Source organism: Rhagoletis pomonella, unplaced genomic scaffold (assembly GCF_013731165.1).
Source record: "Rhagoletis pomonella isolate Grant_MI unplaced genomic scaffold, Rhpom_1.0 Rhpom_scaffold_00003, whole genome shotgun sequence".
Taxonomy (NCBI): Eukaryota; Metazoa; Arthropoda; class Insecta; order Diptera; family Tephritidae; genus Rhagoletis; species Rhagoletis pomonella.
The window spans coordinates 99517657-99544901 of NW_023458557.1; the positions used below are offsets into that span (position 1 = coordinate 99517657).

At 34.6% G+C, this 27245-nt stretch overlaps 5 protein-coding genes across 6 annotated transcripts; 3 read left to right on the plus strand and 2 right to left on the minus strand.

Moving 5' to 3' along the window:
* The first annotated feature begins 4638 nt into the window (after positions 1–4638).
* Positions 4639–16161, plus strand: LOC118735951 (protein yellow). The gene is made up of 3 exons (XM_036466008.1): positions 4639–4983; positions 14619–15024; positions 15087–16161. Exons 1-3 carry the CDS (start codon positions 4760–4762, stop codon positions 15786–15788), a joined length of 1332 nt encoding a protein of 443 aa, XP_036321901.1. The 5' UTR covers positions 4639–4759; the 3' UTR covers positions 15789–16161.
* A 178-nt stretch (positions 16162–16339) lies between these two features.
* LOC118735952 (anamorsin homolog) lies at positions 16340–17653 on the minus strand. Its single transcript, XM_036466009.1, has 4 exons — positions 17319–17653; positions 16861–17241; positions 16644–16771; positions 16340–16590 (listed from the first exon to the last, which is right to left on the minus strand). The coding sequence occupies exons 1-4, from the start codon at positions 17452–17454 to the stop codon at positions 16477–16479; spliced, it is 759 nt and encodes a 252-aa protein (XP_036321902.1). The 5' UTR covers positions 17455–17653; the 3' UTR covers positions 16340–16476.
* Positions 17654–20321: 2668 nt separating this feature from the next.
* Positions 20322–21339, plus strand: LOC118735956 (60S ribosomal protein L21). The gene is made up of 2 exons (XM_036466014.1): positions 20322–20645; positions 20763–21339. The coding sequence occupies exon 2, from the start codon at positions 20784–20786 to the stop codon at positions 21261–21263; it is 480 nt and encodes a 159-aa protein (XP_036321907.1). The 5' UTR covers positions 20322–20645; positions 20763–20783; the 3' UTR covers positions 21264–21339.
* Positions 21340–21424: 85 nt separating this feature from the next.
* On the plus strand, positions 21425–24460 carry LOC118735954 (RNA polymerase I-specific transcription initiation factor RRN3). Its single transcript, XM_036466012.1, has 8 exons — positions 21425–22116; positions 22173–22654; positions 22709–22827; positions 22924–23159; positions 23236–23369; positions 23440–23615; positions 23689–23938; positions 24005–24460. The coding sequence occupies exons 1-8, from the start codon at positions 21901–21903 to the stop codon at positions 24243–24245; spliced, it is 1854 nt and encodes a 617-aa protein (XP_036321905.1). The 5' UTR covers positions 21425–21900; the 3' UTR covers positions 24246–24460.
* LOC118735953 (zinc finger protein 91-like) lies at positions 24454–27056 on the minus strand. 2 transcript variants are annotated; one of them, XM_036466011.1, is made up of 7 exons: positions 26895–27056; positions 26685–26834; positions 26505–26614; positions 25937–26443; positions 25668–25865; positions 25357–25608; positions 24454–25307 (listed from the first exon to the last, which is right to left on the minus strand). In XM_036466011.1, exons 1-7 carry the CDS (start codon positions 26907–26909, stop codon positions 24563–24565), a joined length of 1977 nt encoding a protein of 658 aa, XP_036321904.1. In that variant the 5' UTR covers positions 26910–27056; the 3' UTR covers positions 24454–24562. The 2 variants fall into 2 exon arrangements, with proteins under 2 accessions (XP_036321904.1, XP_036321903.1); XM_036466010.1 differs by having other exon boundaries at positions 26685–27056.
* Between the last annotated feature and the right edge of the window lie 189 nt (positions 27057–27245).

Below are 27245 nucleotides of genomic sequence, written 5' to 3' on the forward strand. Positions count from 1 at the left end.
TATAAAAAATGCCAGCGTGATGTATACAGGGTGTCCCAGAAGTACCCTGCCAAATTTGAGGAGAAAGTAGATGGGGAGGTGAGCTCTCTGATAAGCAAAAATTCTCAGGTAAAAGTGTAACAGTTTTTGAAATATTGATGTAGTAAATTATTTATGTAGTAAATTTTTTCTGTAAAATACTTCCAAAGTACAAAGGTCCGTTACTACTTCTGACGTTATTTTTTGATACCTTTCTCTCAACTTAGGCAGGTTACTTCTTGGATACCCTATATACAGATCAAACATTTTGATAACTGAATTTAGGAAAATTTAGCATTGGTAAAACAAATTCATCAGCCTTTTTCATGGGAAGCAACACTTTTCTCCCTCTTTTTTACTGCCACCTTGAGTCGTTTCAAGATCCGGGCCTCTCAAAGTACGAGCTGACTAACTCAACAGAGGATTGTCAGAAAAGGCGTAAGAAAGTAACGAAAAATTGTACTGAAGATGGCACAATGCCGAAACCGGTTTGTCTCCAAACCCAAATTTACAAGGAATGAGGAAAAATCGTTCCACAATACATCAAAGTAATGAGAAAAGAACTGCTTGGTCTTCAAAAATATTAAAAGAGTAATATTTAGATTTCTACTGCGTGATAATTATGATGAAATAACTTTCCCTCAATTTCCCTATTGGACACACCGAAAGTTCGAATTGACAAACTTTTTGCGTCTGTGGATTTAATGAGACTTTTTTCTTCTCAGCGAATCTCCTTCAAATTAGCAGATCGCTAATGTAGAGTATACAAAAAGCAGAATTTGGAAAACTTTCAAACTAAATAAGGCAAAGAAAAGATCTGGGTGCTATTTTTGACTCCAACTTATCCTTCTCGAAACATATTGACTATATAGTTTCCAAATCGTTTGCAATGATCGGTTTCATTAGAAGAAACACTGGTGGTTCTAAAGTTCCACAATCCCTAAAGTCTCTTTATGTTATGTCTTAGTAAGAAGTCTGCTCGAATACTGTTCACTAAGGACCGTTATCTCACCATAATACAGGTAGACGTAAATTATTAGGCTTGCATGATACTTAGAACAATCTATTTCTCTATGATTTTCGTCTACAATATTATTAATGACAACATTAACTGTAATGAACTGGCTCTTGTACGATGTGCCCTGAGTAAAAATGAAAGTATTTACATTTATTCCAAATAAGTTAATTAAAATAATTAAATTGTAGCAAAAAATAATATTTTTTATAAATGACTTAAATTGAGATTTATATGGTGCCAATATCATTGAAACTCCAAAAAATGACTATTCGCTAATTTAAACATATGCATGGGTTGTACAAATTATAAAAAGATAGAGTTTAATATTTAACAGTAACTCATTAAAAAATAAAATAAAAATATCATTAAATTATTCATTCGTGCGCGGACATTAAAATAATCAATTATATTTGTCATGTGCCACTAATCCATGCTAACAAAAGATTTCAATAATTTCTAAACAAATTTATGTCTATATGTACATAGTACATACATACATACATATGTAAGTATATATATATATGTATGTAGGTATGAACGGTTATCAACTGACTGTAGTTCTTTTAAAAAATCATGTACATACATATTCAATTAGCATTGATGAGATTAACTCCGGCTTTATGCTCAAACTAATACAATATTTATGGTTCGCTCCACATATAGAACACTACTGGTGTCATCCGGCCACGAAATTGCGTATAAATGATGCCATCAGTTGCATAAATATATACATTTATATGTCTGTGAATACGTTTATCCGATCTCTTTCACTGCACATGAACAAAAGCGGCCTTAACGTTGACAGACACAAAAACTTGGCAAATAAAATCAAACTAAAATCAAATTAAATGTCGAAAATTAAACTAAACTGACAGCTGAATGCATCAACGTAAAATGTATGCACATACAACCCAATTAGCATTGTAGCGAACTTTCGAAAACGACCTTCAATATCCAATATGAATATCGAACTGAGAACGAACTAATAACCAACCATAGTTTTCCAGCGTTCATAGTATATTGAAAATGCACTCCAAATGAGTTCAATCTCATTCCCGAAGCGAAATATAAGACAATCATTCTCTCTCATTAAAATTGTCCTGCGATAATGGGCTGGATTTCGAATTCATAACGAAGGGATAACGAAGGCTCCGTTTTGATGGAGAATAGCCTACTTCTCGAATCGAATACTAACCTATTTTCACATGCATTATCGAATGTAAAACTTGAAAAAAGATTTGTTTTCCAATCGTTTTCGAATTGTTAACCAAGCCTAATGTTTATTGGGAATACATATATGTACGCGCACATGCGCACATACAAATGTACTGTTACAACCAAATTCATACAAAATAAAGAAGACTTTAACTGCTTTATAAATCGAAAATTTGTATGAAAATGTCACTTTATAGAGCTCACGCAAAGCAAAATCAAAACAAAAGACAAAATTTAATAATGACAAAATTACTTTCAATATTGTTTCAAAATATTTACATATACGCATTTATTAAAAAAGGTTATTCTGAGAAAACTTCATGACTGCTGTTATTGGCAATTGGGCGCGCAGTTGATTATCTCTACATATGTATGTATGTATGTACATTAAGACGGGTTTGATACGCAATTTGTATTGTATTTCTCTGCGACAATGGCCCGTAGTCATAGTCAAAATAAAGTCGACTTTAAAGTTAGTTGCAGCTTTTTTGACAGATATCCCATTGAAAATTATGTCAAAAAGCTGCAACTAACTTTAAAGTCGACTTTATTTTGACTATGACTACGGGCCAATATCTTTAGTATGCGGAATTTTCCAAGCTCTTTCCGCAGACTGCAAATATTTTCGCAGAGAACCAGGGAATAGAATAAGGGATTAAAATAGCACCTCTTAAGACCTATGTATATAATTTTCGTATCAAACATTTTGTGTTTTTCGACCTGCTCTAATGTACATAGCTGAGTTATTCAGGTTTTTCTTAAACCAATCTATGAAAAAAGTAGAAAAAAAAGCATCAAAAATCTCATTCTTACGATTCCGTTGAAAATTTTTTAAAAAAATGTATGCAAGTTTTTGAGCTTAAACTGTTTTATCATCGGAGGTAGTTTTCTTCAAAAAGTACTTTAAAAAAGCAATTTTTATTCGTACATAAAAATCTCCATTTTTGGAAGTATTTTCAAATCGGTCCACCTCACGTAAATCTTAGTATTTTTCCGAAATATCGTGGAGCAAGTCTTAAAATATAATAGATTTTATAATTTGGATGGAGAAACAGTACCGTTTTGTTATTATGGAGAGTGATGCAGTCTAATTTATATACACATGTAATTATAAAATACCAGAAGTCTGTATGTATGTACATTAGACTGTATCACAAAAAACAGTTCAATATGAACACTATGAGAGTATTTCAGGAGTGTAAAAATGCTTTTTCTGCACCCTTCAAAAACAGTCAATTCCGTTTTTTTTTTTAACAACTTTTTTATTTAATATCCGATTTCTATACGCCATTCAAAAATTGTTTACATATATTATAACTTCTGTTAAAAGAATACCAAAATTTGTTTAGGTCCTTTTCCGTCAATTTTAGCATAGATTTAGCCCATCTGCAAAATTTTAGCGAAATCGAAGGCCATCCGACAACCGAGCTTAAGACATCTTAGTAGTAGACACACCTTTTTAACGATGTATAGTTATAGAAAAAACAAAAACGATTAGCTGTTTTTACAGAAGAAGTAGAAAATTTTCCTGTTCCGAAAAACTCTCCTAGTAGTAGTAGAGTATTCAAAATCGCTTTCAACATATTTAACTTTTTTCTGCCTACACATTGTGATACGCTCTAATGTACATATCAGTTACATTTAATGCCTTTTTTATAATTTTGAGTTCAAAAAAACATGCTTTTAATTTGGCATGCGTTAATGATTTCGGAGTAAAAATTTTATGAATCCGATTATCTCACATTTTGGTAATTACTTTGTATCGACAGTAAATTTTACCAAAACAAGATTTTTCTCTTGAGTACTTAAGATATGGAAAGCGACAGTTTAATTATAACTGTAAATAATATTGTTTTCGGATTTTTTTTTTACAAGTTTTTAAAGGTCACGTTATTTTAGTAATTCCTGAAGCAATCGGTTTGGAACATTGTCTAAATTTGCGATATTTGATATCCTAAAAAGAACTTCTCCACTCCGCCATTTGAAACATAAATTGATTAGAAAACGTTTTCTAGTAGCTAGTGTGCTCGTCCAATTGCATGGAAATGGTGGCCATACAAATTTTCTATCGTTCGATTATTCTATAAAACTATGTATATGTGCAATGGCTTCGTTTGCAGATCAAGGGTACATCGCACATCGTGCCAAACACTTATTGCAACAGAAAATTTTCCCATGCAACACGAAAAAACAAACGTAGCAGCAAGCAACATGTTGACAAGCATATATTAAAATGTTGCAGAGACAAAAAACTATCCTATCTACTTAGCACAAGACGGGTACTTCGACAAGATACATATTAGCACAAAACCGTTTTTTTATGCTACCAACAAGTTCTGCTTCGCTACCTAAATATCTTTTGCAATGAGCTGCCGGAGTCAACATCAAACGGATCGATTAAAAAGCTAAAGCAAAGCTTCAATTCAAGGCAGTGTTAACGAAGCGCAAGTGAGGGCAACAACGTGAATTTTAAGCGATTGAATTGATCTTGTAAAATTTACTACAAAAATGAAATATCTCGTTTTTTCGGCGTTGTTTTGTGCGTCGAGTATTATTTTTTGTAATGTTGCAGCTAAGTTGGAGGAGAGATTTTCATGGAAACAATTGGAGTTCGAATGGCCAAGTGAGCAAGATAAACAAGAAGCCATAAGCACGGGCCGCTATGTGCCCGAGAACAATTTGCCGTTAGGTTTGGAACGTTGGAATAACAAATTATTTGTCACTGTGCCAAGGTAAAGTGTAAAAAAAGGTGAAACTGCAGAGTCTGTATATGTGTATTTATGTTTAAAAAGAGGCAAATAAATGTCAATTTAATGACGCACGGAACTAGGTTTAGACTGTAAATTGCTTGCTTAATGCTGCGTTAAGTCAAATAATCAATTGGTAATATTTAGTCACATTTCTGAGAAATCTCCTTTCCTTAATACCATAAAAAACTAAGAAACTCACTTGAAACATTTTCATCCTACAAGCTTTAGTACTTAGTTTGGGTAAATCACTGAATGTGTGCTATTTATAATTAATGCAAAAAAGTAAACAAAAACAAGAAATCATGTACATACATATATAATAAACTAGTTTCTGTTCTACCGGTTTTTCTGTACAATTGTTTTGTCAAGTTCATGATAAATAAAGTAGTGGGCACTCCACGTATGTATTTAGTATGCCTACGGTTTAGTAAACCTTAATGTTTCGAAAGATGTTCGTGTGTGTGCCTACAAAATCGAATACATACTGATAAGCAGAGAATGGATATTATAGAAGTTGCCTTTTTTGTGCCAAGAGATAGAGTAGTTTCCATTGAAAATCACCCCGATTTCAGATATATATATATATGTACATATTCATTTGATGTTGCCTCTTTCATTATATTTACCTTTTAATTAATTGATTAAAGCGAATCTAAAATTATTCACACAATTTTAATATTAAAAATTAGAGCCCATACTCGAAAATAGCTGTGCAAAAAATTAGTACATAAAAGTGGATAGGAAGCCGCTTATAGAAGCTCAGGGGAATACCACCTAACTGGGCTTGAAAAAGTTTCAAAGCCCTTTTTTCAGCCAATGAAAAGGTTGGTAAAATAAAAAAGGCGAAGACAAAAAAATATGTATACCCAAATATACGGTATACAAGAGCTATTTAAGGTCAAACTGAGCATTTTTTATGTATTAATTGTATTTAAAGAAGTAGGTCACGTCAGTCCAACACCGGCTACGCGATGTTAAGAATTTTTGCGTAGAACTCCATGAAAATTATGAGTTTTAAAGCATTCCTCAGGGACCTGTAGCCGTTCGAGAAATAAAAGCTTGATGACATTGAAATTTCTGATGTATTTCTTGCAGGGACCGTAACAGTTACAACTTTTATTAAAAAAAGCACACTTTAACAATTATTTTTTTAACTTTTATTTAATTATTCTTTAAATAGCCGTTATTTCTGACTTTTATTTTATAAATCTAAAATAACAATTATTTTTGATTTTTATTTAAATAATCTGCAAATAACAGTTATTTTGATTTTTAAATTATATGTCTTAAATAACAGTTATCGAAGACTTTTATTTATGAAAGTCCTAAATAAAAATCAGTCACTGATCTTTATTTTTTCAATCATACTTATTAAAGTCATTTGAATAAGTCGTAGTAAACTTTTGTTTTCCAACACATTCTTAACTGTGAAAAGTGTTAATGACTTTTATACGATGGATTTAAAAAATCAAAGTCGGTCACTGATTTATATTAATGACTTTTAAAAGTAAAAGTCACTGACTGATTTTTATTGATGACTTTTATAAATAAAACTTTTCAATAACTGTTATCTAAGCCATATAATATAAAAATCAAAAATAATTGTTATTTTGGATTTATAATATAAAAATCAAATATAATTGTTAATTTTTTAAATTTTGCATAATACTTGCAAATAAAAATTTATTTTCAAATTTGAGTCTCGGTGCAAAACGAAATCGATTGGTATGTTTCACTTAGATGTAGAACATTTCCTTCATAGTGAATTTTTCCATGACAGTTTTCATCAATAACTGTTATGTTCGGTCCCTGATTTCTTGCAGTGCTAAGCACCCAACACACACATAGTCATTGGTATGTACATACATATTTTGCATAGACTCTTTTCTTATCATATATTGCTTAAGGATTTTGCGTTTAATAGAGCTCACGCAAGAAGTAGTTCTTACCTTACCCGGAAATAGACTTTTTTCTAAAATAATCCACTGGTGCCAGGGGGTTTTCGCTTTTCATGATGACCTAAACAGTGTGCATACATTTTTTTTAACTTATTAAACAATTCTCACCGCCTTTTCACCACTTTTTATTCAAATAAAATATGTATATAGATAACAATTAAATTTTCTAAGCACTATTTAATTTAATAATGAACTGTTAAAAGCCGCCGTAATTGCCAATCGGACAATAATTTGCTTCAACTAAACAAAATATCGCACGTTTAATAATATGTAAAGAGAATTAATTCAAAATAAACGTCTTCGTTATGCCGCTGATTGGCATAAATTCTCCCTAGCTTAACCTCAGTAGTTTTCAACATTTCAATGCAATTTTTTTTTAAAGGAATTTATTTTAATTTAATAATTAATTAATTTAATTTATTTTACCATTAAATTGTAATTAGTGTTATCATTAACTCGATTTTTTTGAAAGAGTGTATTATGCTACTTCCAAAATAAACGGCGCATATATTCGTCGATTTATAGACTTTTATCTTGCTACTTTGAAGAATAAATTAGGGACATTCGCTAAGTCTTGCAAAACCTTTGTGCGGAGTACGGATTGCACGCTTAGCAAAGTTTCCCCATAGGAAAACCGGTTCTACCGTACAATCCGTACACCGTCCAAGGGTTTTGTAAGACTTAGCGAATAGCCTTAATAAAATTTTGATTTTTATTGAAATCATTGCAATTATGGTGAGCGGAATACGGAGATATCAAAAAGGCTCGATGTTTTTTCGCTTAATATGTCACTTATTTTAGTTGATGTATGTACTCTTAAAGGATTATGGTCTTACTTATACAAACAATGTTTTCTTCAATAAATAAATAAAATAAATTGAAATTGAATGAGTATGTAGTATGTACACTATAGTGCAAAAGTGATTCCATGCGTGTTTTTGTTTAATATTTGCAAGGTTTTTAGAATTAAATTTTTTGTTATTTGGGTTTTTTTTCAATATGGTTCATGCTGTAACAAAAATTATATAAGTAAATGAAATTTTCAATATTTATACAGAGCTCACATAAATTCAACAAATTTTCATCAAAATTTTTAAGATCTGTATTTTAAGAAAAAAATTAAAATATTAGTATGTATAAACAAGTGCAAGTTTTAAGCGGCTAAAAAGTCAAAGTTTTTTTGCTGACGACTTTTTGCACTTTATTTTTAAATAAGCACGAATTTCTTATGGAAGAAAATGCGCAAAACCTTTTGCAAAGAAAATTTAAAATAATCAACACTGCTTTTAATAAGTTGCACACATTGTATGAAAAAAACCGCTGAAAGATATTAAAAATTAACGGAATTTATCAGGTTTAACAGACTTTAGAACTGCTACCGAAAATTTCCTAAAAATGCAGACGAAAAGTTCAAAATTTGCATGAAAATTTGTAGAAAGCTCTGTATAACCATGTTTTTATAAAAAAAAAAATAAGAAACAAAATAACTTTAAAATCCTTACAAGTATTTAACAAAACCACCATGGTCTCAGTTTTGCACTATAGTGTATATAAGTATATACATATATACATTTATACTAAATATGCGCCCCGACTTTAAAAATAAACGGACATAGTACCTTTGTACAAACAGACTACACATATATGTATGTACATATACATATATGAAGTGTTAAACAAAAAATTATCCATTGCAATATCGTTACTGAAGTGTTGCCAATAAATAAAACCTTTTCACACGCGTTTACGCATTCCTTCCACGCCTCGCTAGTGAGCCGCTTGCAACATACACAACAAATCAGACACCCATTTGTTAAATGTTGCTCTTTTTGCCAAATCATTGTTACTTGGTTATCTATTGTTGAAAGTGTATTTGTCATGGCTGTACATATATGTATGTATGCACATATATACCCAACATGCAAAATGAAATTAAGTCGGTTTTTTTTTAAGTTTAATAAAAGAAAGAAAGCTTAAAAACGCAGATTTTTGGCTTATAAAACTCTTGAAAGAAGCGTAAAATAATCGAAAATAAATATTCGCTCTTAACAGTTATACAAGGTTCATTTGAAAAATCTTAAAATAAACTCAATACTAAAAACGCTCATTTAGTACTTAATATAGCAAAATTACTTTAAGTTACTTTTAAAAACACTTACAGAAAGAAATGCTTGTTGGGAATGAATGTTCATTGTAAAAGATTGTCGTATGTTAATTTCGGCAGATTGTGGGAAATCGCGATTGAAGTTTTGACTGCAATTTCTCAAAAACGCGAAGATAAATTTTCTCCAAAGTCTGTGAAAATGTTACTAGTTCACAAAATTTTTAAACTATTTAATTTTTAATGTTTATTGTTAATTAGTTTTGAGTACATGGACTTTCTTTAGCAAAATTTTGTCGTAAGCGTCATTTGTCCACAATTTGGCAGCCACTTTGTATGAAATACGGCAAAATATGATCGAAATTTCTACCAAATTAACGACACTTTTTATTCAATATCTCGGAAACTAAAGGAGATATCCAAAAATGAAGAACGCCATTTTTAAGATATTCATTAGTTTAATATGGCTGCATCACTAACTGTGTGTGTGTGTGTGTGTCCACTAAATTGTGGAAAAAATTGTAGTCTATATCTCGGAAAATAAAGTGATATCTAAAAACTGATAACACAAATCGAGAGACCTTATTTCAAAATTTATAACTACATCTAGAACTAAAAATCGCCAAAATGGCGCTTACGACAATATTTTACTCAGGCGACGATGTGTACAATGTACGTAAATACACGATACAATTTGTAAACCTAAGTACGTACGTACATATATATTTTCTATGAATTCTTACTTTAGCGATGAACAGTCTCGCCTAAGCCGCTTAATTATTTTGCAATTTTTGACAACAGCATTGTTGTTGTAATTGGTATTTAATTTCAAAGTAAAATCGATTTCTAATTGACATCGTGTCAGAGCAAAAGAACTTAGTTCAATGCAATTAAATATTTCAAAAAAAAAAATCAATTGTGACCCCATTGCCCTTGGCGCAAATGGCAAATTGCCCATCATTTTGACGGAACGTTTGCCAACTAATACCTAATTTGAATTTCGTGGTTTAGGCTGCACGGCTTATTGCGATTCGATTTTTATGTGCATCATGCAATTTAATTTCAACATTCTAACTGTTATTACGCAAAGTAGTAGTCGCTAGTGATTCTTTCAATTATTGGCATATTGAAGCAAGAAGCTGTCTATAATTGTTTTCCGTTTTTGGTTTTGGTTATGTTTCCGTTTCGTTTTACAAATTACAATAAATTGATAATTACTCGATTGTCAGCTCGCAATTTGATGGACAACTCAATTACCGCGTGTACACATCAACCGATTTGTGGTTAAATTTTAGCGGCTTTAAGTTCTTTCACACAGTCGGTTAAGTGTTTATGAAAACGTGATTTATTTTTGTATGAAAAGTGTACACTTTTAACGCTTTATTTTATTTTTTCTTTTTAATTAATTTATTTACAGTAAGTACATACATACATATGTAAGTATGTACAAATGGACGTATCAAACCGCAAAGAAATTTTTTCCAGTTTTGTCAAACGATATTTATTTACCAAGAAAAAATTATAATTTGCATTAAATACCTTAAACCATGTGTTGGTAATTAAATTGAATCAATTGTGTAAGGTTTTATATATGTATATATATACTTGCAAACATATGCATACATATCGCCCATATTTGCTGCATGAGTGTCATAATCAAAAAACTCGAGAAAAACGACTTTAAGTTTTAAACTTACCTTAATTCACAAAGGCCCTAACCAACAAATTTTTTTATTTTACAGGAAAAGCAAAAACCATTATAAAAAGCGTATCAAAACCAGGTGGGCTTTTTAAAAATTGGCTTATAACTCGGTTGTTTTTGGTACTAACACTTTAAAATTTTTATTGAAGGTATTTTTAATACATCCTATCGAAATATGTAAAAAACGCAATTTCGAACAAAGTGTTGGTTAGGGCCTTTGTGAATTAAAGTCACGCTATACTCCCAATAAAGGCGAATTATAATATGGTATCGATTCAACAAATACAACAATTACTTATATTTTGTTTTTGCTTTTAGCGGGCCATTGTCAAATTTCAGCCCTTCACCGAATGAAAAAGGGCGACAGAAAATACCAACACTCCCACGTCTCCACTCACTCGCTAGCGAAATAATAAAAATTTACAATTAAACGCATACTCACACCTGATGAAACAACACCACCTTATATAAATTCGCTTTGCTCCCAATACTATGTCTCCATCGGAGCCAAACCACGCAGTTATGGCTGTTAAGTTGGTTATCCCGAAAACCCAGTTGATTTAGCGTGGTTTCGCCATATAAAAATTACACCACTTAAAGTTCATGCAATTTTTCTCCTAAAAAGGCAGTGTAGCTACTTGAAGCTTTCACTAAATTATACTAAAATTTAATGGCTATAAAACTGCGTACCGAAAATACTAATTAATTCAAAAAATTAAATATTTAAAACCTGCAAATTGCAAAAATATTCGGAGACACATCATCAAACAAATTTTTTTTCGAATAACTGCAAAAAAAATAACATGCGGAATCGCATCATCAAAAAAATGTTTTCGAATAACGGACGAAAAAAAATAATCATCAAGGGCACCCTGCGAATTTGCAACCCTTTGCAAGCGTTTCCTTCCTGAGCCGTGTCGATCTGGTTGTACCTCACTGAGTCAGTGTTGAAAAATAAAGTGTTCCTTCAGTACGAAATCAACACAAAAACTGTACTTTTCGACTGTAAATTGTATCACAAATTGTACTAAAAACTACTGCGTAGTAAAAATTATACTGTAAACGAAATTGTATCAAAAAAGTACAATTGTACCAAAAATGCCAACACTGCCTTGAGTTCGTTCACTAATACAAGGAGTGTTCGCTATGCAAAAAATGAGTGCAAGTTGCTACCAATTGTTTCCAAATCGTGTTCGTTTAGCCAAAAACCCAGTAAAACTGGGCACAGCAAGCAGAGAGCACAATTTTGTCATTTCATTCGGAGGGGAAGTTGCAAATTCGTGCTGGGGAAATTTTTGCCAGTGAGAATTTGCAAGCAGGATTGTAGCTCACGGTTGCATTTTTGTCAACATTAATTTAAATCAACAAGTTCGTTAAATTTAAAAATAAACAATCTTGTTGCGATTTACTAATGAAAGAAGTATGAAATATTTGTTTATTCAATTAATTTAATTAAGTCCAAACATTTGAAAGGGACTCGACTGAAAAAGTTGTATTCGTAATCGGAACGCACTCGACGCCGCTGTCGATATAGGAAATCTGACAGTGACTTCCACAAAGAAATTGAAGCGTATGTTGAAGAAAGTCAGAATAACAAGAAATATACGTATAGGTCCTGTTTTCAATTCCACCTGAAATAATTTAAAAAATTTATTATGCTCGAAATGCAACCGTGGACGCCAGCTGGAAGTGAAGCTTGCAAATGTTTGCTAATTCCTGTTCGCGCAAAACTTAGTAAGTTTCTCTTTTTGAGAGAGTAAGGTACCTTATTCTCTGAATTTTGTTACTGGCTAATTCTTACTGGCAGTTGCATAGCGAACACTTCTACATTCTTATATTCCACTTCACTTTACACTTTATTAAATTAGTTAAACCTTTCTTTATTACTTTAATGTTAACTAATTAATCACAATTTATTAACACCTTTGTAAACACCTTAAAATTAAAATCCGTCTTCGGTTGCATATGCAAATTAAATGGCGGGCGTTCAGCTGTCAAACTCCAAAATATATAAGAAGGATGAGAGACATAAGAATATAAGATATAACCCAGAAGCCTTAAAAATATAAACCTTTCCATGAAAAATATGTATTCGAAGGTCGAAGGGCGCCTACGCAGATAGGTGTTCTCTGCAAAAGGTGTTCAGCCCCCCTTCTTTGGCAACACAGAAAGGAGAATTATACTTACTGAGTGTTAAAGCTTAAACAGACGGCAGGGTTGATCCGGACTAAGTCGGACTTAATCCGAATCAACTGCAATTGATTCCCGAGTTGATCCGGATCAACGCTGCTGTCTGTTTACGCTTTTATTATTCCTAAGTGCGGCCGAAGGCCGCCTACGCAGAAAGAAGTTCTGCGCTAAAATGCTATCATATTACTATTACTATAACATTTTTACCTTTCGCGTTTTTTTTAATATATCGATATTTTTAGTGAAATTTATTTTTAATAACTTTCTTTTAGTTAACTTGGGTGGGGTTTAGTAGCGCTCACAACTATTTCGGGCTATTCCGTCCAAAGGGGTGGCCCGATCTAAAAAAAAAAATCCACACCCTTGTAGTCAAGGATCCACGCATTATTTTAACACTCACTTTTGTAAATTTTGGTCGCTAATTTATTTACAAATTGGGTTTGAAATATGCCCTTTTTTATAAAATTTGGAAATTAGCATACATTTATCACTCTTAATTCTCCTTAAAGAAGCCACTTCACCAATACATTTTTGTATTCCCCTTCACTTTACACTTTACTCGATCAGTTATAACTTGCTTTACGACTTTAATATTAACCAATTAATAACAAACAATTCATTAAATAAAAACACCTTCAAAATCACGCGTCTGACTTTGGTTGCATATGCAAATTAAATGGCGGAGTTCAGTTGTCAAACTCCAAAATATGCAAAAGAATGAGAGACAAAAGAAGATAAAATATAACCCAGTAAGCATTAAAAATATACAAAGGTGTTCTCTGCAAAAGGTGTTCAGCCCCTTTATTTGGCAACACAGAAAGGAGAATTCTACTGCCTGAAGGTTATAATCCCCAAGTGCGGCCGAAGGCCGCCTACGCAGCAAGAAATTCAAAGCAAAAAAACATTTGTTACAGAGAACATTTTTTTATATAAACTTGTTTTTTCTATTTTTAATTAACTTTTTTATTCTTTATTCAAAATCGCCCGATATCTAATTTGGCATAACTTCTTTTATTAAAAAATCCCACGGTTTCTGTTAGTTGGGTCATATTCCACTTCAAACTGCTCAGTTTGCCTAAGAAAATTCCGTTTTTCCCCCTTTTTCAAACGGTTCCCTAGGGGCCCAAGGGGGGGATACGCCTTGTTAGAAAGCAGGGACTGTCCCCTTTCTAGTGGGGGTGGTTTGGGGGGCCCAGCCCCCTCCCCCTCCGCCCACCACCCCAAAAACGATGTGAGCGCTACTAAACATTTCCCTTTAACTTTTTTATACAAAATCGCCTGATAACCAAGGATAATTTCTTTTATTTACAAATCCCACGATTTCTGTTATTGGGTTATATTCCACTTCAAACTGCTCAATTTTAGGTTTAGGTGGCCATGCCCCTCCGCCTCCGCCCCCACCCCAAATCCGGTGCGTCAATAACTACTACTAGTAACATTTCCCAAAGACACTGCAGCAAAACTTTAAATTCTTGATTTTGATAGTCACTATTGCAGGGATTCTGTAGTTAGTCATAATTTTTTAAATTGGTTAAATACATTTTAAACTTTTACATCTTACGCCTTAGATTCGCTTTCTTTTGCTAGAATAACAATATGAGCACATGCGTTTCTTTCCACAATGCTAGATAAGGCGCATATTAACTGCTTTTCCTTGATTTTCCAGATGGAAAGCCGGTGTCGCCGCCTCACTAAATTACATAGACCTTAACACAGCAGACAAATCTCCAAAATTGCGCCCGTACCCCAGTTGGGGTACAAATTCGCTACCCATCGACGTACAGCCACAAGCGGGTAAAACTCCAGCTGGTGGACGTTTGGATGCTGAGAAGGCGCAGTCAGCTGAAACTGAACTAAAAGATAATGCTACCATTATTTCTACTTTCCGCATACAAGTTGATGCCTGTGATCGTCTGTGGGTGTTGGATACTGGTCTTGCAGATATTTTGGGCAATCCGAAGCAAGTCACACCAAATGCTGTTGTAGTCTTTGACCTAAAAACTGACCAACTTGTACGTCGCTTCCCAATTCCCAAAGATCAAACGAAAGAGGATACTTTCATCGCCAATATTGTGAGTTAAAATATTCATAAAATACTAAAATACGATTAAATTGTCTAATCTTTTGTTTTAAGGTAATTGATTCCGATCGCAATGAGTGCAATAATGCTTACGCCTACATCCCCGACTTAGGAGCTTACGGTCTCATAGTTTACTCATTCCGTGACAATCATTCATACCGTGTGAAACACAACTTCTTCCACTTCGATCCTCTGCAAGGTGATTTTAATGTTGGTGGCGTCAATTTTCAATGGACAGATGGCATATTCGGTCTTGCGGTTGGACCAACGAACCCTGACCACACGAAGGACATATATTTCCATGCTCTAGCCAGTACCAAGGAGTTCAAGGTGCCCAATCGGGTATTACAAAATAAAACTCATGTAACAAGTCCTGCAGCTTATTACGATTTTAAATTTGTCGGCGATCGTGGCATGAATGGTCAAACAACCGCAGAGGTGTACGACAAAGAGACAGGTGTTATCTTCTATACTCAAGTAAATAAGGATGCTATTGCCTGTTGGAATGTGAATCGTCCATACGATTTGGAGTCTCAAGGTCTCATCGATTCTGACTCGCATACACTTGTGTTCCCCAATGATATTAAAATCGACAATGAAGGAACAGTATGGGTGCTATCGGACAGGATGCCTACATATTTGTATAAAGAATTAGATCCTGCTGCGGTCAACTATCGTATCTTGAGTGGAAACAATCGTGAGCTGATCAAGGGAACGCCATGCGAATTTCAAGAGCAATCAAAGCAGTACCTTTGAAAATATAATTAAGGCAAATTACTTTAATTTTATGTTTTGGTCAACGCTAATTTTATTTTTTTGTTGTTCTTCGTGTGCAAGGAAATGCACTTTATTAAGCAAATTATTACGTCATACATATATGTACATACATTTTTATATTGGGGGCCATCACAGAGTCCAATTTTTCGTGAAATCTACAATATTATTACTGAATCCGAATTGCTACGAAGTATACACCACGTTCGTGGCTAATCGGATTTAGTGATAACATTTTCGTAGATTTCGATGGATTCTGTGATAGCCCTGATTACGTTTACGGTTTTTTTAATAAAAATTTGTACACCCATTGTAATAGTTTGCAAAAATAATAACACAAATTTTTGTGAGTTAACTTTTCTGCTTTGCACTGAAAAAGATGATTTTTGTGAGTTAAACTTTCAAGTCTTGCGCTTTAAAATCGCCGCAATGCAAGCCGACGATGTGCAAGATATGATCTTGCAAGGTTGGAACACAATTTGACAAAAGCAGAGAATTATTTGTGGACTTTCATTCAATTTATAAACACATTCTTCATTTCTCAATACATGTTCATTTAGATATCAGATATAATTTTACATAAGTATTACATTTCGGGCTACTTCTAAGTATAAATACAAATAAATTTCAGTTCAGCAAAAAAAAAAATATAAAACGCCTATAAGACACTTTATAAATCATCCTTAAGCAAATTGCCAGCCAATTCTACTTTTTCACCAGGCTTGAAAGCCGGCATACCCAGATAGGGGCACGTTGAACAGCGAAAAGCATCACCCAGGTAACACTAAAAAAAATTATTTATTTATAACTAATTTATAAACGTAATTTTTTACTTACACTTCCGCAGCTTGATTTAGCATTAGCCGTGTCTGCTTTAGCTTTCTGTGCTGCCTCAGATTCAAGTTCTTCCGCCAAACCGCAGGAACAATTTTTACAAGCCTTTCGCTTACCAGTCGTGCCACAAACTATAGAAATAAGAAAAGTAATTATTTATTGTCGGTGGGATAAACTTCATAGTTAACTAAGAATATATTGCTTGTTTTAGCTTACAAACCTCTCAAGCTTTCGGGGTCTGGCTTTTTCTTGTCTTCTTCATCCAATAGATCATCTTCATCAATCAACTCCTCGTCCCCATCACCATTCACTTTCCATACGGAGGCTGCTTGACCATTTTTTTTAGCGAACGACAGCTTCACTGCTGAGCCAGTTTCGTAATTCGGTTTCTGAGAGGTCAATGTGCCGTCTTCCTTGTTTATGCTTACGTTTATAAAACCAGAGAGCTTTAACTCTTGCTGAAATACTTCTGGAGTTCCGAAAATACTGGCCAAATGCAACTTTCCATTTGGCTTCAAAAGACGCAAGAGCTTATCGAACGCATCTGTCAACTGTGCATTTTCAACCACGATAAGATCGAATGTAGATTCGCCGTAGGTTGCTGCATCAAATTTCATCAGATACATGATTTTAATTTCAGCTTTGAGCCGAGTCATTTTCCTGAACAAAAGCACTTACCAAAGCTTAAGCGATGTATATTCTCCAAGACAACTTCGCCACCGGTGACCTCCTTCAACTTTTCTGTGCTAGCCTGTACAAGAGCTGATTGTGACCATATATAAAGAGTCTTCCCTAAACCTTTGAATTGTTCCATTCTTTGTTATTTTCGCCTTTTATAGTTTTTGTCAAAGCCAAAATATGCTCAAAAAATTTCTATTCGCTCCCGAACTTTCTGTCATACACGCAATGAAAATCAGCTGTTAAATTTGACAGCTATTGATTTTCGAATGAAAGATGTCGTACTTGTGTATAAAATCCATATATGTAATCTCCCAAGAATGATAGAATATTCTCTTGTATTCTTCTCTTGTATTGTATTCTCTCAATCGTGGTAATCTCCCATGAACGAAAGACACAAGATCAAGCGGGAAGGAAAGTACGAAAAAAGTTATTTTCTAGCTGCCGAAATCTCGACGCCATCTTTGTTGTAAGAAGTAAACAACGAAGAGAACGGAGAAAACCGCGAAATTGTTGAACGCATGAAAAATCATTTTTATTATGCAAATTCTTCTAAAAATCATGCCGTTGTGTTAAATTATTCTTTATCTTATGTGTACACACGTTGTCACAAGCGAAAATGAAGAAAATTGCAGTAAAAAGCCACCACCAAATTGTAAACAACGAAGAAATGTAAATAAACGGCTAAGGTCGGTGTTATGCAGACAAACTTTTGTTTGCCAAATTAAATGGCGGCTGCTTAGTTTGCTCGGAGGTGGTTATGTCGAGTTTGGCACAGGGATGCACGTTCATTACCGCAGAACTCCACAGGCGAACAGCGATGGCCTACCAACTGTCATTTTGACGAGCAATGTGATTGCAAGTTTTTGTGTGTGGGCACTTTGATGTCTTGAAATAAGCATTTGCCGCATGACGCCACCAGACAACATTCTCTCAATTTCGGTGTTTAAAAACATTTAAATCTTTAAAAAACTAGCTAAATAATTTCCTAAAACGTAATCATAAATTATCCAATACGGAACAGATTTTTATTTTGATTTAATATCAAAATTTCATCGATGTTACCACCAGCACGCTTTCTTTCAAATGAAAATATGGCTGTCAAACTATCGAATTGCCTGCAATAGATGTCAAGCAATAAGCGCTGACATATATTGCAGCACATAAGAAATAGGCGGTCTCCATTGGAAATATATTTTATGACATGGTTATCACGACATCAGTGTTTTCCTGTGGAGACAGGGCCTTATGGTTTTCATGGCTATTGCCAACACGAAATGAGAATTTCAGATGTACATAACGCGCACAATTTAAAATTTTTGTATATGACAACACCGAATTTGCTGCAGTTTGACCAAACAAAATTAGTTTGCTGTGAGAGTCGCCAAACTCGCTCTCTCCGAGTTTGCTGCAACAACAATTGCACGCAGTTTGCCAAACAAAATTTCTGCATAACACCAACCTCATGATTCAATAATACTAGGTTAGATAATTATTGACAGCTGCGGTTTGACACTCCCTTACAAAAGGTTGCATTTACGGAGGACAGAGAAAGGGCAAGAATGCAATCCCTTGTTTCGAAAATGGTAGTAGAAAAGTACGCAAAGTAGGCAATTAGTAGAGAAATTCCTTTCGTAAATTCTAATGTATTTGCAGGAAATCTGGCATTTTAAACGAAATGTTGAACGTAATATTGATATATCTACGTGAATTACGTAATTTATATGCTATTTAGCCGTATAAAAACTGCAAAATGACTCAAAATTTAAATAAGACTACTATGAGACTGATGTAAACATCCAATGCATATGTTTTCATCAGTTAAATATGCTTCATATGCATATACAAATAAAGATATTGCACAAAAGCTTATACTTTTATTTCACACCAAAGCTACACTGTTTCCATGTAAAATTGCAAAGTAGCAACACGGTGCCACTGCTAAGGGAGCGGTGCGAGAGAGACAACTGTCAGTTTATCGAACCTTGTAGTTATTATTGAATCATGCACCAACCTAATGTCAAAATCGTTCAACTTTTTTCCTTAATGCGATTCTAACGGGCTAGTCTCCTGCCCGCGTGATCTTGTCTTTTTGGTTCATGGTAATCTCCTATATTGGCAGTAGGAGCTAGTACCGTCCGAAAACACTACAGTACAGATATATCAATAAACACGTACGATAGAAAAGGAACACATACGTTTATAAATAAACATGTACACAACACATATACAAAAACGGCACCCAAGTACACAATACATTGACAAAAACAGTACTAGACTGTCTCGCTCTGATTTCGGAATGCTTACACATTGAGAAGTTAGCTTACTGCCAATATAGAAGTATTACATATATGATAAAATCGAACACTAGTCGAATATCCGATTGTAAATAATGGCCAAAGAACGTAAATGTACATACAATGTAAATACATTTAAGTTCTTTGCACGGGGCAATACTTTGTTACCAGTTTATGAGATAGTAACAAAATTACCGGTTACAAGAGCACACAGAATGCGAAAAGGGTTTAAAAATTGACAGGAACTTTATTTACCGGTTACAAAATGTTTATTACCAGCGCAGAATAAACCTGTAAGTCGCGTTTGCTACAAACACATACAAGCAAATGAACACAATGGATAAGGTAAGAATGAAACGTGACTAGCCAAATAAGTTAAATAATTTACAGTTTCATGCAATTATTTACCAAGGTGCGTTAATGAAAGAATACGGATAAACTGATAAATTTAAGCAATTTATCCTTTTATCACTTTAGATGAAGACCCCTTGTGATTTTGAATAGAAGTCGCCACATTGGCAACTCATGCCTTGCCGCAACTGATAAAATTCGCACAACTCTCTACTTTTGACGCGAGTCAATGCGGCAAATCCAAAGCGAATTCATACAAGCTGGTGTTGTTAGATCAGCTGATTTCTTCGCCTTACATGTATTTTGTTTTTGCTTTTACTGATTTGACAGCACACTTATCAAAAGTAAAAACAAAATACATGTGCTTTAGGACGTTCAGCTATACAATTTAGCTATATATGAAAGCCTGAAAAGTGCCGAACACCGCAATCGTCACCAGAAAATTTATTAATGTTTCCGTGAGCTCGGGATCCGGTAAAATATTTGCACGCAAATGCACCAACAGCGTTGCTTCAACAGTTGCCACGTGTAAAATCAGCATAGCAACCACTGAGTTGAACACGCCCGGGAGTTTTCGAAAGGTTGTCAAAAATACGAACTATCAAAATTTTCTTCTTCCGCGACTGGCAACTCTCTTTCTAGACTTCATCTTGGACCGCGTGGACATCTTTTCCTAAAGGTATATGCATTTTAGTGAAAAAGTGCCTAAATAATATAAAATGTTTAATAAAATAGAGCACAATAGCGCTCTAATCTGAAATAATGCATTGCTTAATGAAATATGTGAATTTTTCAGGCAACCAAGGCAAGCGCAAAAATGACTAACTCGAAGGGTTATCGTCGCGGCACCCGAGATATGTTCTCGCGTCCCTTCCGCAAGCATGGGACCATTCCTCTGTCCACATACATGCGCGTCTTCAAAATCGGCGATATTGTTGACATCAAAGGTCACGGTGCTGTGCAAAAGGGTATGCCCTACAAAGCTTACCACGGCAAAACTGGTCGTGTGTACAACGTTACCCCACATGCTGTTGGTGTCATTGTAAACAAACGTGTGCGCGGTAAGATCCTACCTAAGCGTATCAATGTACGCATCGAACATGTACATCACTCCAAGTGCCGTGAGGATTTCCTGCGCCGCGTTAAGGAGAATGAACTCAAGCTGAAGGAGGCCAAGGCCAAGGGTGTTTATGTGAATCTGAAGCGTCAACCTGCGCCACCAAAGAAAGCGCACTTCGTTAAGAAAATTGAGGAGCCAATTCAATTGGCACCAATTCCATACGAATTCATTGCTTAAACGGAGACATTTTAAAATATGTAGTGGCTTTTATAAGAAACCTATGAAAATTAATAAATACATATAAAAAATTCTATGAAAATCGTGTTATTTAAAATGCGCCGGTTTAATTGCGGAAGTATTGCTAATTTTAATATATGTATTTCATTTAAAAACCGGCCCTAGAAGGGAAATTTTACGAGTAACCATTACATTTGACTTCACTAAGCATAAACCGAATGCATCCCTGTGCGGGCAGCAATGGACAAAGAAAGCAACACTACTTTTTTTGACATTTACACAATTCGGTGAAAAAATCTGCAACGTGCTTTTTATTTTTCGTCGCACACGTCTGCAATTCTATTAAATTACGACTTTCTGTCGGGAAAACCAATTTATTTGGTTTTGATTACTTTGAATAAGACATGTTAGAAGAGTCGAAAATACAGATATCGAAGTCTAGTAAGGGCGAAATAATTCAAGTGAAACGTGGAAGTAAAATAACTTGCCTATTAGACATTTCAAGTAAGGAAGCCCTTATCTCTGGAGATCCTTTCATAAAATAATACCGACCCAGAGATCCTTTCATACACAATAACGGCTGTGTATCATTGGAAAATTTTTTATTTCATACAAAAAATAGTCAAGTTGTGCAATAATGTCGGTATATAGCGTGAAAACTGGACTGTCGTCCATCCTCAAAGCATACTCGCCAGCGGAACGTGAAAAGGCTAAAAATATTGCCATCAATAAAGTACGTTTTGAAATGCCTAAACGTAAGGGTATCTTGGATGCTGTTGAAGCAGTTAATGACCATAACAACTTTCAACCATTAAACGAATTTGTAGCGTTTTTAAGGGAAACTGAAATGAGCGTAAGACTTTTTTTTATCAATTAAATGTCTTAATTTACACTATGTTATTATTCCAGGATTTAGAGTTTTTGAACGTAATGTCAGACGCACGCAAATTAATAAATGATCTAAGCCCAAAATTTACAAATTTAGTAGAGGCTTTGATTTCGGTTCCATGGACCAAGAGGGAAGTAGCTGCAATACAAGCTTATACAGAATTTTATATTGATATTATGGTGGCACACAATAAATACGTTGAATTTGGCATACCAAAGTTAATTTCTCTGTGGATACCAGATGATGCAGACGCGGCACTCTGGCCGAATGGTTCACCAATCGAAAACGTTAAGACCGAATTAGAGGCTGTGCATAAATTATTAGATCGCGTTCTTACTGCAATCCCAATGAGTTTTGAAGTTGTGTGGGAAGCCGTTGAAAATAAATTCCCATATTTCAAAAAGCCATCGCATGTTATAGCTGGGTATCTACACAGTGTGCTCTGGCTGATGGAATATAAACCTATTTTCACGGAATTTGTGATACAATTGGCATTCCGAAAGTAAGATTTAAGAAAAACGGTTTAGAAAACGTATTTATGCATTAATTTTTTCAGATTAGTAATGCTGGATGTTAACGCTCCTCGCAGTGAAATCGAAGAAACAGATTGCGAAGACGAAGAGTTGGAGGAAGAAAATGATAAGGAAATTTTCGAAATGGACGACTGTGCGAAGGGTTAGCAAAATTTTTTTTTTTTTATACAAGTTTATTTACATATGTATATGTACATAGTATATCTAAATTTTTCTTTTTTAATTTTTAATTATAAAGATGAAGATATGTTGCCCATGAAGCATCCAATCGCACATACACTCGATATTTGTATGGAAAAAGTGTATAATTTTTTAGATTCCAGAAGTCCCAATTTACTCCAAACAACCGCGGAACAAAAACCACAACTGAACAAATTTTGGAAAGTGCTACTGTCGGGGTTTGATACCGTTATATTACCTTCACACAACACACACCACGTGCAGTTTTTGCTGTTTTATTATTGCAGTTTCAAGGTGAACATTTAGTTTTTTACGCCTTAAAAATCCCTTGAATCTGTAATTATTATGTAAATGTTTTTTCTCTATATAGAATGCCATCGCAGAAGCTTTCCTTGCTTCACTTTGGGAAAAAATTAAAAACCCTAATGTGTCCGCCGTTATACGGCAAGCTGCTGTAGGTTACATAGCGAGCTTTTTGGCGCGCGCGAAGTTTGTGCCACTACCGTAAGGAATTTCAGTCCATGAGAAATAGTATTGCGTAGAAATTATTTAATAACATTTGAATAATTTTCAGCGTCCTTAAATTCTATTTGAAGGAGCTATGTGATTGGGCGCATCAGTACATACAACGCTGTGATCAGTATCGTCAAAATGGTTCTCTGAAAGCAAATATTGTATTCTTCTCGCTGTGCCAAGCCGTTTTCTATGTAATAGCTTTTCGCAGTCGTGATTTAACGGCTGAAAAAAAAAGTATGTTAATATCGTTTATAACCACATGGAACGATAGTTTACACACTATATTTACATACATTACATATTTCAGGCTTACTTTTCCTACAGTCACTACAGTTATCAGCTATAGTCACCTGTAACTTTAATCCGTTACGCGTTTGTTTGCCAGCTGTGGCAACGGCATTTGCAGGTGTTACGCGAGCTTATCAGCTAGCCTATTGCCATGCGATATTGGAGCGAAATGCACGACGAAAACTGGCGACAGTTTATGCAAATGACACGGCTACGCCAGAAGAAACACTCGACACCTTCTTTCCTTTTGATCCGTATTTGTTGAAAATGTGAGTATAAAAATACCAAATAAATGTGTTAGAAGAATGTTAATTGTTTCCCTTTTTTCTCTTCAGTTCTGAAAAGAAAATAGCAGATCATTATCTACAATATCAGGCCAGCGAGGCTGAAGAGGCGTCAGTAGTTGCGGCGCATAGATCTCCGCTGCATCAGCGCAAGCGCGGAGACTCTGAAATGTGCGACGACATCGATGACTTCATAGTTGCCGACAAGCGACAGAAAACAATAGAATTGGCACGCAGTCAGGAGCGAGACGCTCAATTTAATTATGGACTATCGCCAGGTTTTCATATGTAAATATGATAAAACTCGTTATTTGAAGAAAAAATCATTATTTTTTTTAGCTACTTGAATTTTCGTTGGAAATAGTTTGTAATTACTTTAAATATGACTAGTTATTTATTATCTCCTAAAAAAGTATATGTCATGAGATTTTTCGCAACGTACTATGTGCAAAATACATATGTACATACACATATTTACTTAATATAACTTTCATAGAATATTTCAAAGATGGAATAGTATTTAATTTAAGATACATTAGTTGTTTTACATTGAATTCAAAACAAAATATAATTTTATCTGTAGGAAAACCATCGGTCGTGCATCCTTGCTTAGTCTTTTTCTGCAGGCACATATTTTTTTAATCCATGTACCACTTTTAGATGAGTAATTCTTTGGCCTGATGTACGAAACTTAAGTGCACAATGTTCACAAGCAAACGGTTGCTCGCCAGTATGCAATCTCAAATGAACATTTAGTGATTTCTTAGCAGAATACGTTTTTCCACAAACGATACAGATGTGTTTTTTACGTTCCATTTCATGTACCAGCCGATGTTGTCTAAGCGTGCTCCTCAAGCTGAAAGACTTACGGCATGTGGAGCATTCATGCATTCGCTCACGGGTATGCGTAACTAAATGACGTTTAAGGTCGCACGATTTGACAAATTGACTTGAGCAAAAATGGCATTTATGCCGAAGCAAAGCTTTCGCGCATAAAGGGCGTATTAGTTCCCCCTTTTGCGCTTTCGTCTGTTTCGGGGCTAATATATTAAATTGAGCAATTTTTATGTTTGCTTTGATTGTGGTGTCAGTGATAATTACTATTGCATTGACTATGCTCACTTTTGGAGGTATTTGGTCTCCCTTTACTTGACCCGTTGAACCAACGTTTAACAAATTTTTCAAGTGCGTAAGCATATGTGTTCTACAATGTGATGAGGTTTTAAAAAGTCGGGCACAATAGGCACATCTAAAATAGTGTGAATAAGCTAAGCCAGTGTTATTAGAGGTGCGACTATAGGCACCATGATAGATACGTCGGTGATTACGCAGCACAGATGAGCTCGAGAACAGTCTGTAAATTATGAGTAAATTAATTGGAATCGAACACAGGGCATATTCACCTTTCGCATGTACAACACTTCAATTTATCTGAATTGGGTTTCGCTTTTATAGATGTGCATTTAGGGCTGTTGTCTGATGCATTGGCATTTGGGTTTACGAGTACTTCTACTGGCGGTGGTATTAGTTGCTGCAAAAATAGTACTTCCTCATCCGATCTCAGGTGTTTATGAGACATAAGCTTGCTGCTTGAATTAAATATAGCCTCACAGGCCATGCATTTGTATTTTACAATATAAGACTCAGCATGTGTGCTGGATAAGAAAAAATCAAATTACAACGGGTTATTTATAAATTAGTTGCTGATATATACCTCATATGATTATCAAGCAATCTTAGCGAACTAAAAGTTTGGCAACAAACTGCACAGGGATATTGTTTGGTTATGATGCCTACATGCTCATCTAAACGATGTATCTTTGAATGATCTAGTACTTTCGTTTTTGCGCTGAAGTATCGTTGACAAAATGCACACTTGTAAGGTTTCTCCCGTGTATGCACCCTGTGATGTCTTAAGTATTGATTGAACATTACTACATATTAAATTACATATGTAATACTAATTCAAAAATGTAATCTAACCTTACGTAGTCGTAGTACTTTCGGAAATTCTTCGTGCAAAACTCACACTCGTATTGCGAGCAGCCAACCGCACGAGGAAAGCGCCGCACAGATATGCAGGACTCTGATTCTTGCTCTTCATTGACTGAGGATACAGAGTCATGATGTTGATGTTGCAGTGTTCCTTTATTCGTTTGGTGAGCACTGTTTAACACGGTTATTATTGGCCTTTCTAAATTGTCCGTGGTTTCCATGGACTGAGATTCTAAGGCTTGCATTTCCCTTTGAAATGTTTTAAGCTGCTCTAAAACTCTTTGCGTTAGCGCTAAATCATCTTGCACAATATCATTTGATTTCCCAATAGCACTTTTATGTTTACTGCTATTGCTGTGTACTGTATTTATGTGCCTACTAAGTTTTTGTTTGTTGCTGTATACAGATTCACACAGATCGCAGACGTGCGTACCAATAGCTTTCGTCGGGTGTACCTTTTTCCCATGAATATTCAAATTGCCTTTTTGTCCAAAGCTATATGAGAACAAATGGAACCATACTGTGTATTTAATTGTAGTATTAATATGTATATTACCTCAGGGGGCATTTCCCACATTGGTAACGTTTCCTGTCAGGCTTGTGCTGTTCCGCCCGATGTCGTTGCAATGAGGAACTCTGTGTAAACCGTTTACTGCATTTGGAGCACTATGTATGTAAAAGATTTATCAATATGATTAGCCAATTCCAGTCTTGAGATGATATAAATGTTACTTACGGAGTAGGGCTTTTCTGATGAATGAACAACTTCATGGCGATGTAAGAGGCATGGTTTTTTAAATCTCTTGCAACAAGTATCGCAAATGAAACGACCTGCTTTGTTGTCAGATAAGCATTTAAACGAAGCAGGAGGAGATGATTTACATTCCTTAAGAAAGTTTGGGTTCTTAGAAGTCCTACTATTAAAATATTCAATATCAAAACTCACAGCACCTAAATCCATTTTTTTTTTTTGTACTATGTGACAGAGCTGCAAAACTATCGATGGCACTATCGATAGTTTCAATTTGTCACGACTATCAATGAATGGTGGGCTCCATGAACGAAAGACACAAGATCACGCCTTCCCGAAAGAAAGAAAAAAGTTATTTTCTAGCTGTTGAAATCTCGACGCCATCTTTGTTGGAAGAAGTAAACAACGAAGAGAACAAAAAAAACCGCGTAATTGCTGAACGCATGAATAATCATTTTTATTATGCAAATTCTTCTATAAATCATGTCGTTGTGTTAAATTATTCTTTACCTTATGTGTGCACACGTTGTCACAAGCGAAAATTAA

Coding starts and splice junctions, on each gene's coding strand:
- LOC118735951 (XM_036466008.1), top strand. CDS start 4,760: ATGAAATATCTCGTTTTTTCGGCGTTGTTTTGTGCGTCGAGTATTATT. Junction 4,984..14,618: donor TTATTTGTCACTGTGCCAAG/GTAAAGTGTAAA, acceptor TTGATTTTCCAG/ATGGAAAGCCGGTGTCGCCG. Junction 15,025..15,086: donor ATACTTTCATCGCCAATATT/GTGAGTTAAAAT, acceptor TTTTGTTTTAAG/GTAATTGATTCCGATCGCAA.
- LOC118735952 (XM_036466009.1), bottom strand. CDS start 17,454: ATGGAACAATTCAAAGGTTTAGGGAAGACTCTTTATATATGGTCACAA. Junction 16,772..16,860: donor AGACCCCGAAAGCTTGAGAG/GTTTGTAAGCTA, acceptor TTATTTCTATAG/TTTGTGGCACGACTGGTAAG. Junction 16,591..16,643: donor CTAAATCAAGCTGCGGAAGT/GTAAGTAAAAAA, acceptor AATTTTTTTTAG/TGTTACCTGGGTGATGCTTT.
- LOC118735956 (XM_036466014.1), top strand. CDS start 20,784: ATGACTAACTCGAAGGGTTATCGTCGCGGCACCCGAGATATGTTCTCG.
- LOC118735954 (XM_036466012.1), top strand. CDS start 21,901: ATGTCGGTATATAGCGTGAAAACTGGACTGTCGTCCATCCTCAAAGCA. Junction 22,117..22,172: donor TAAGGGAAACTGAAATGAGC/GTAAGACTTTTT, acceptor TTATTATTCCAG/GATTTAGAGTTTTTGAACGT. Junction 22,655..22,708: donor ATACAATTGGCATTCCGAAA/GTAAGATTTAAG, acceptor TAATTTTTTCAG/ATTAGTAATGCTGGATGTTA.
- LOC118735953 (XM_036466010.1), bottom strand. CDS start 26,909: ATGGATTTAGGTGCTGTGAGTTTTGATATTGAATATTTTAATAGTAGG. Junction 26,444..26,504: donor TGTGGGAAATGCCCCCTGAG/GTAATATACATA, acceptor GTTCTCATATAG/CTTTGGACAAAAAGGCAATT. Junction 25,866..25,936: donor AAGTACTACGACTACGTAAG/GTTAGATTACAT, acceptor TCAATACTTAAG/ACATCACAGGGTGCATACAC.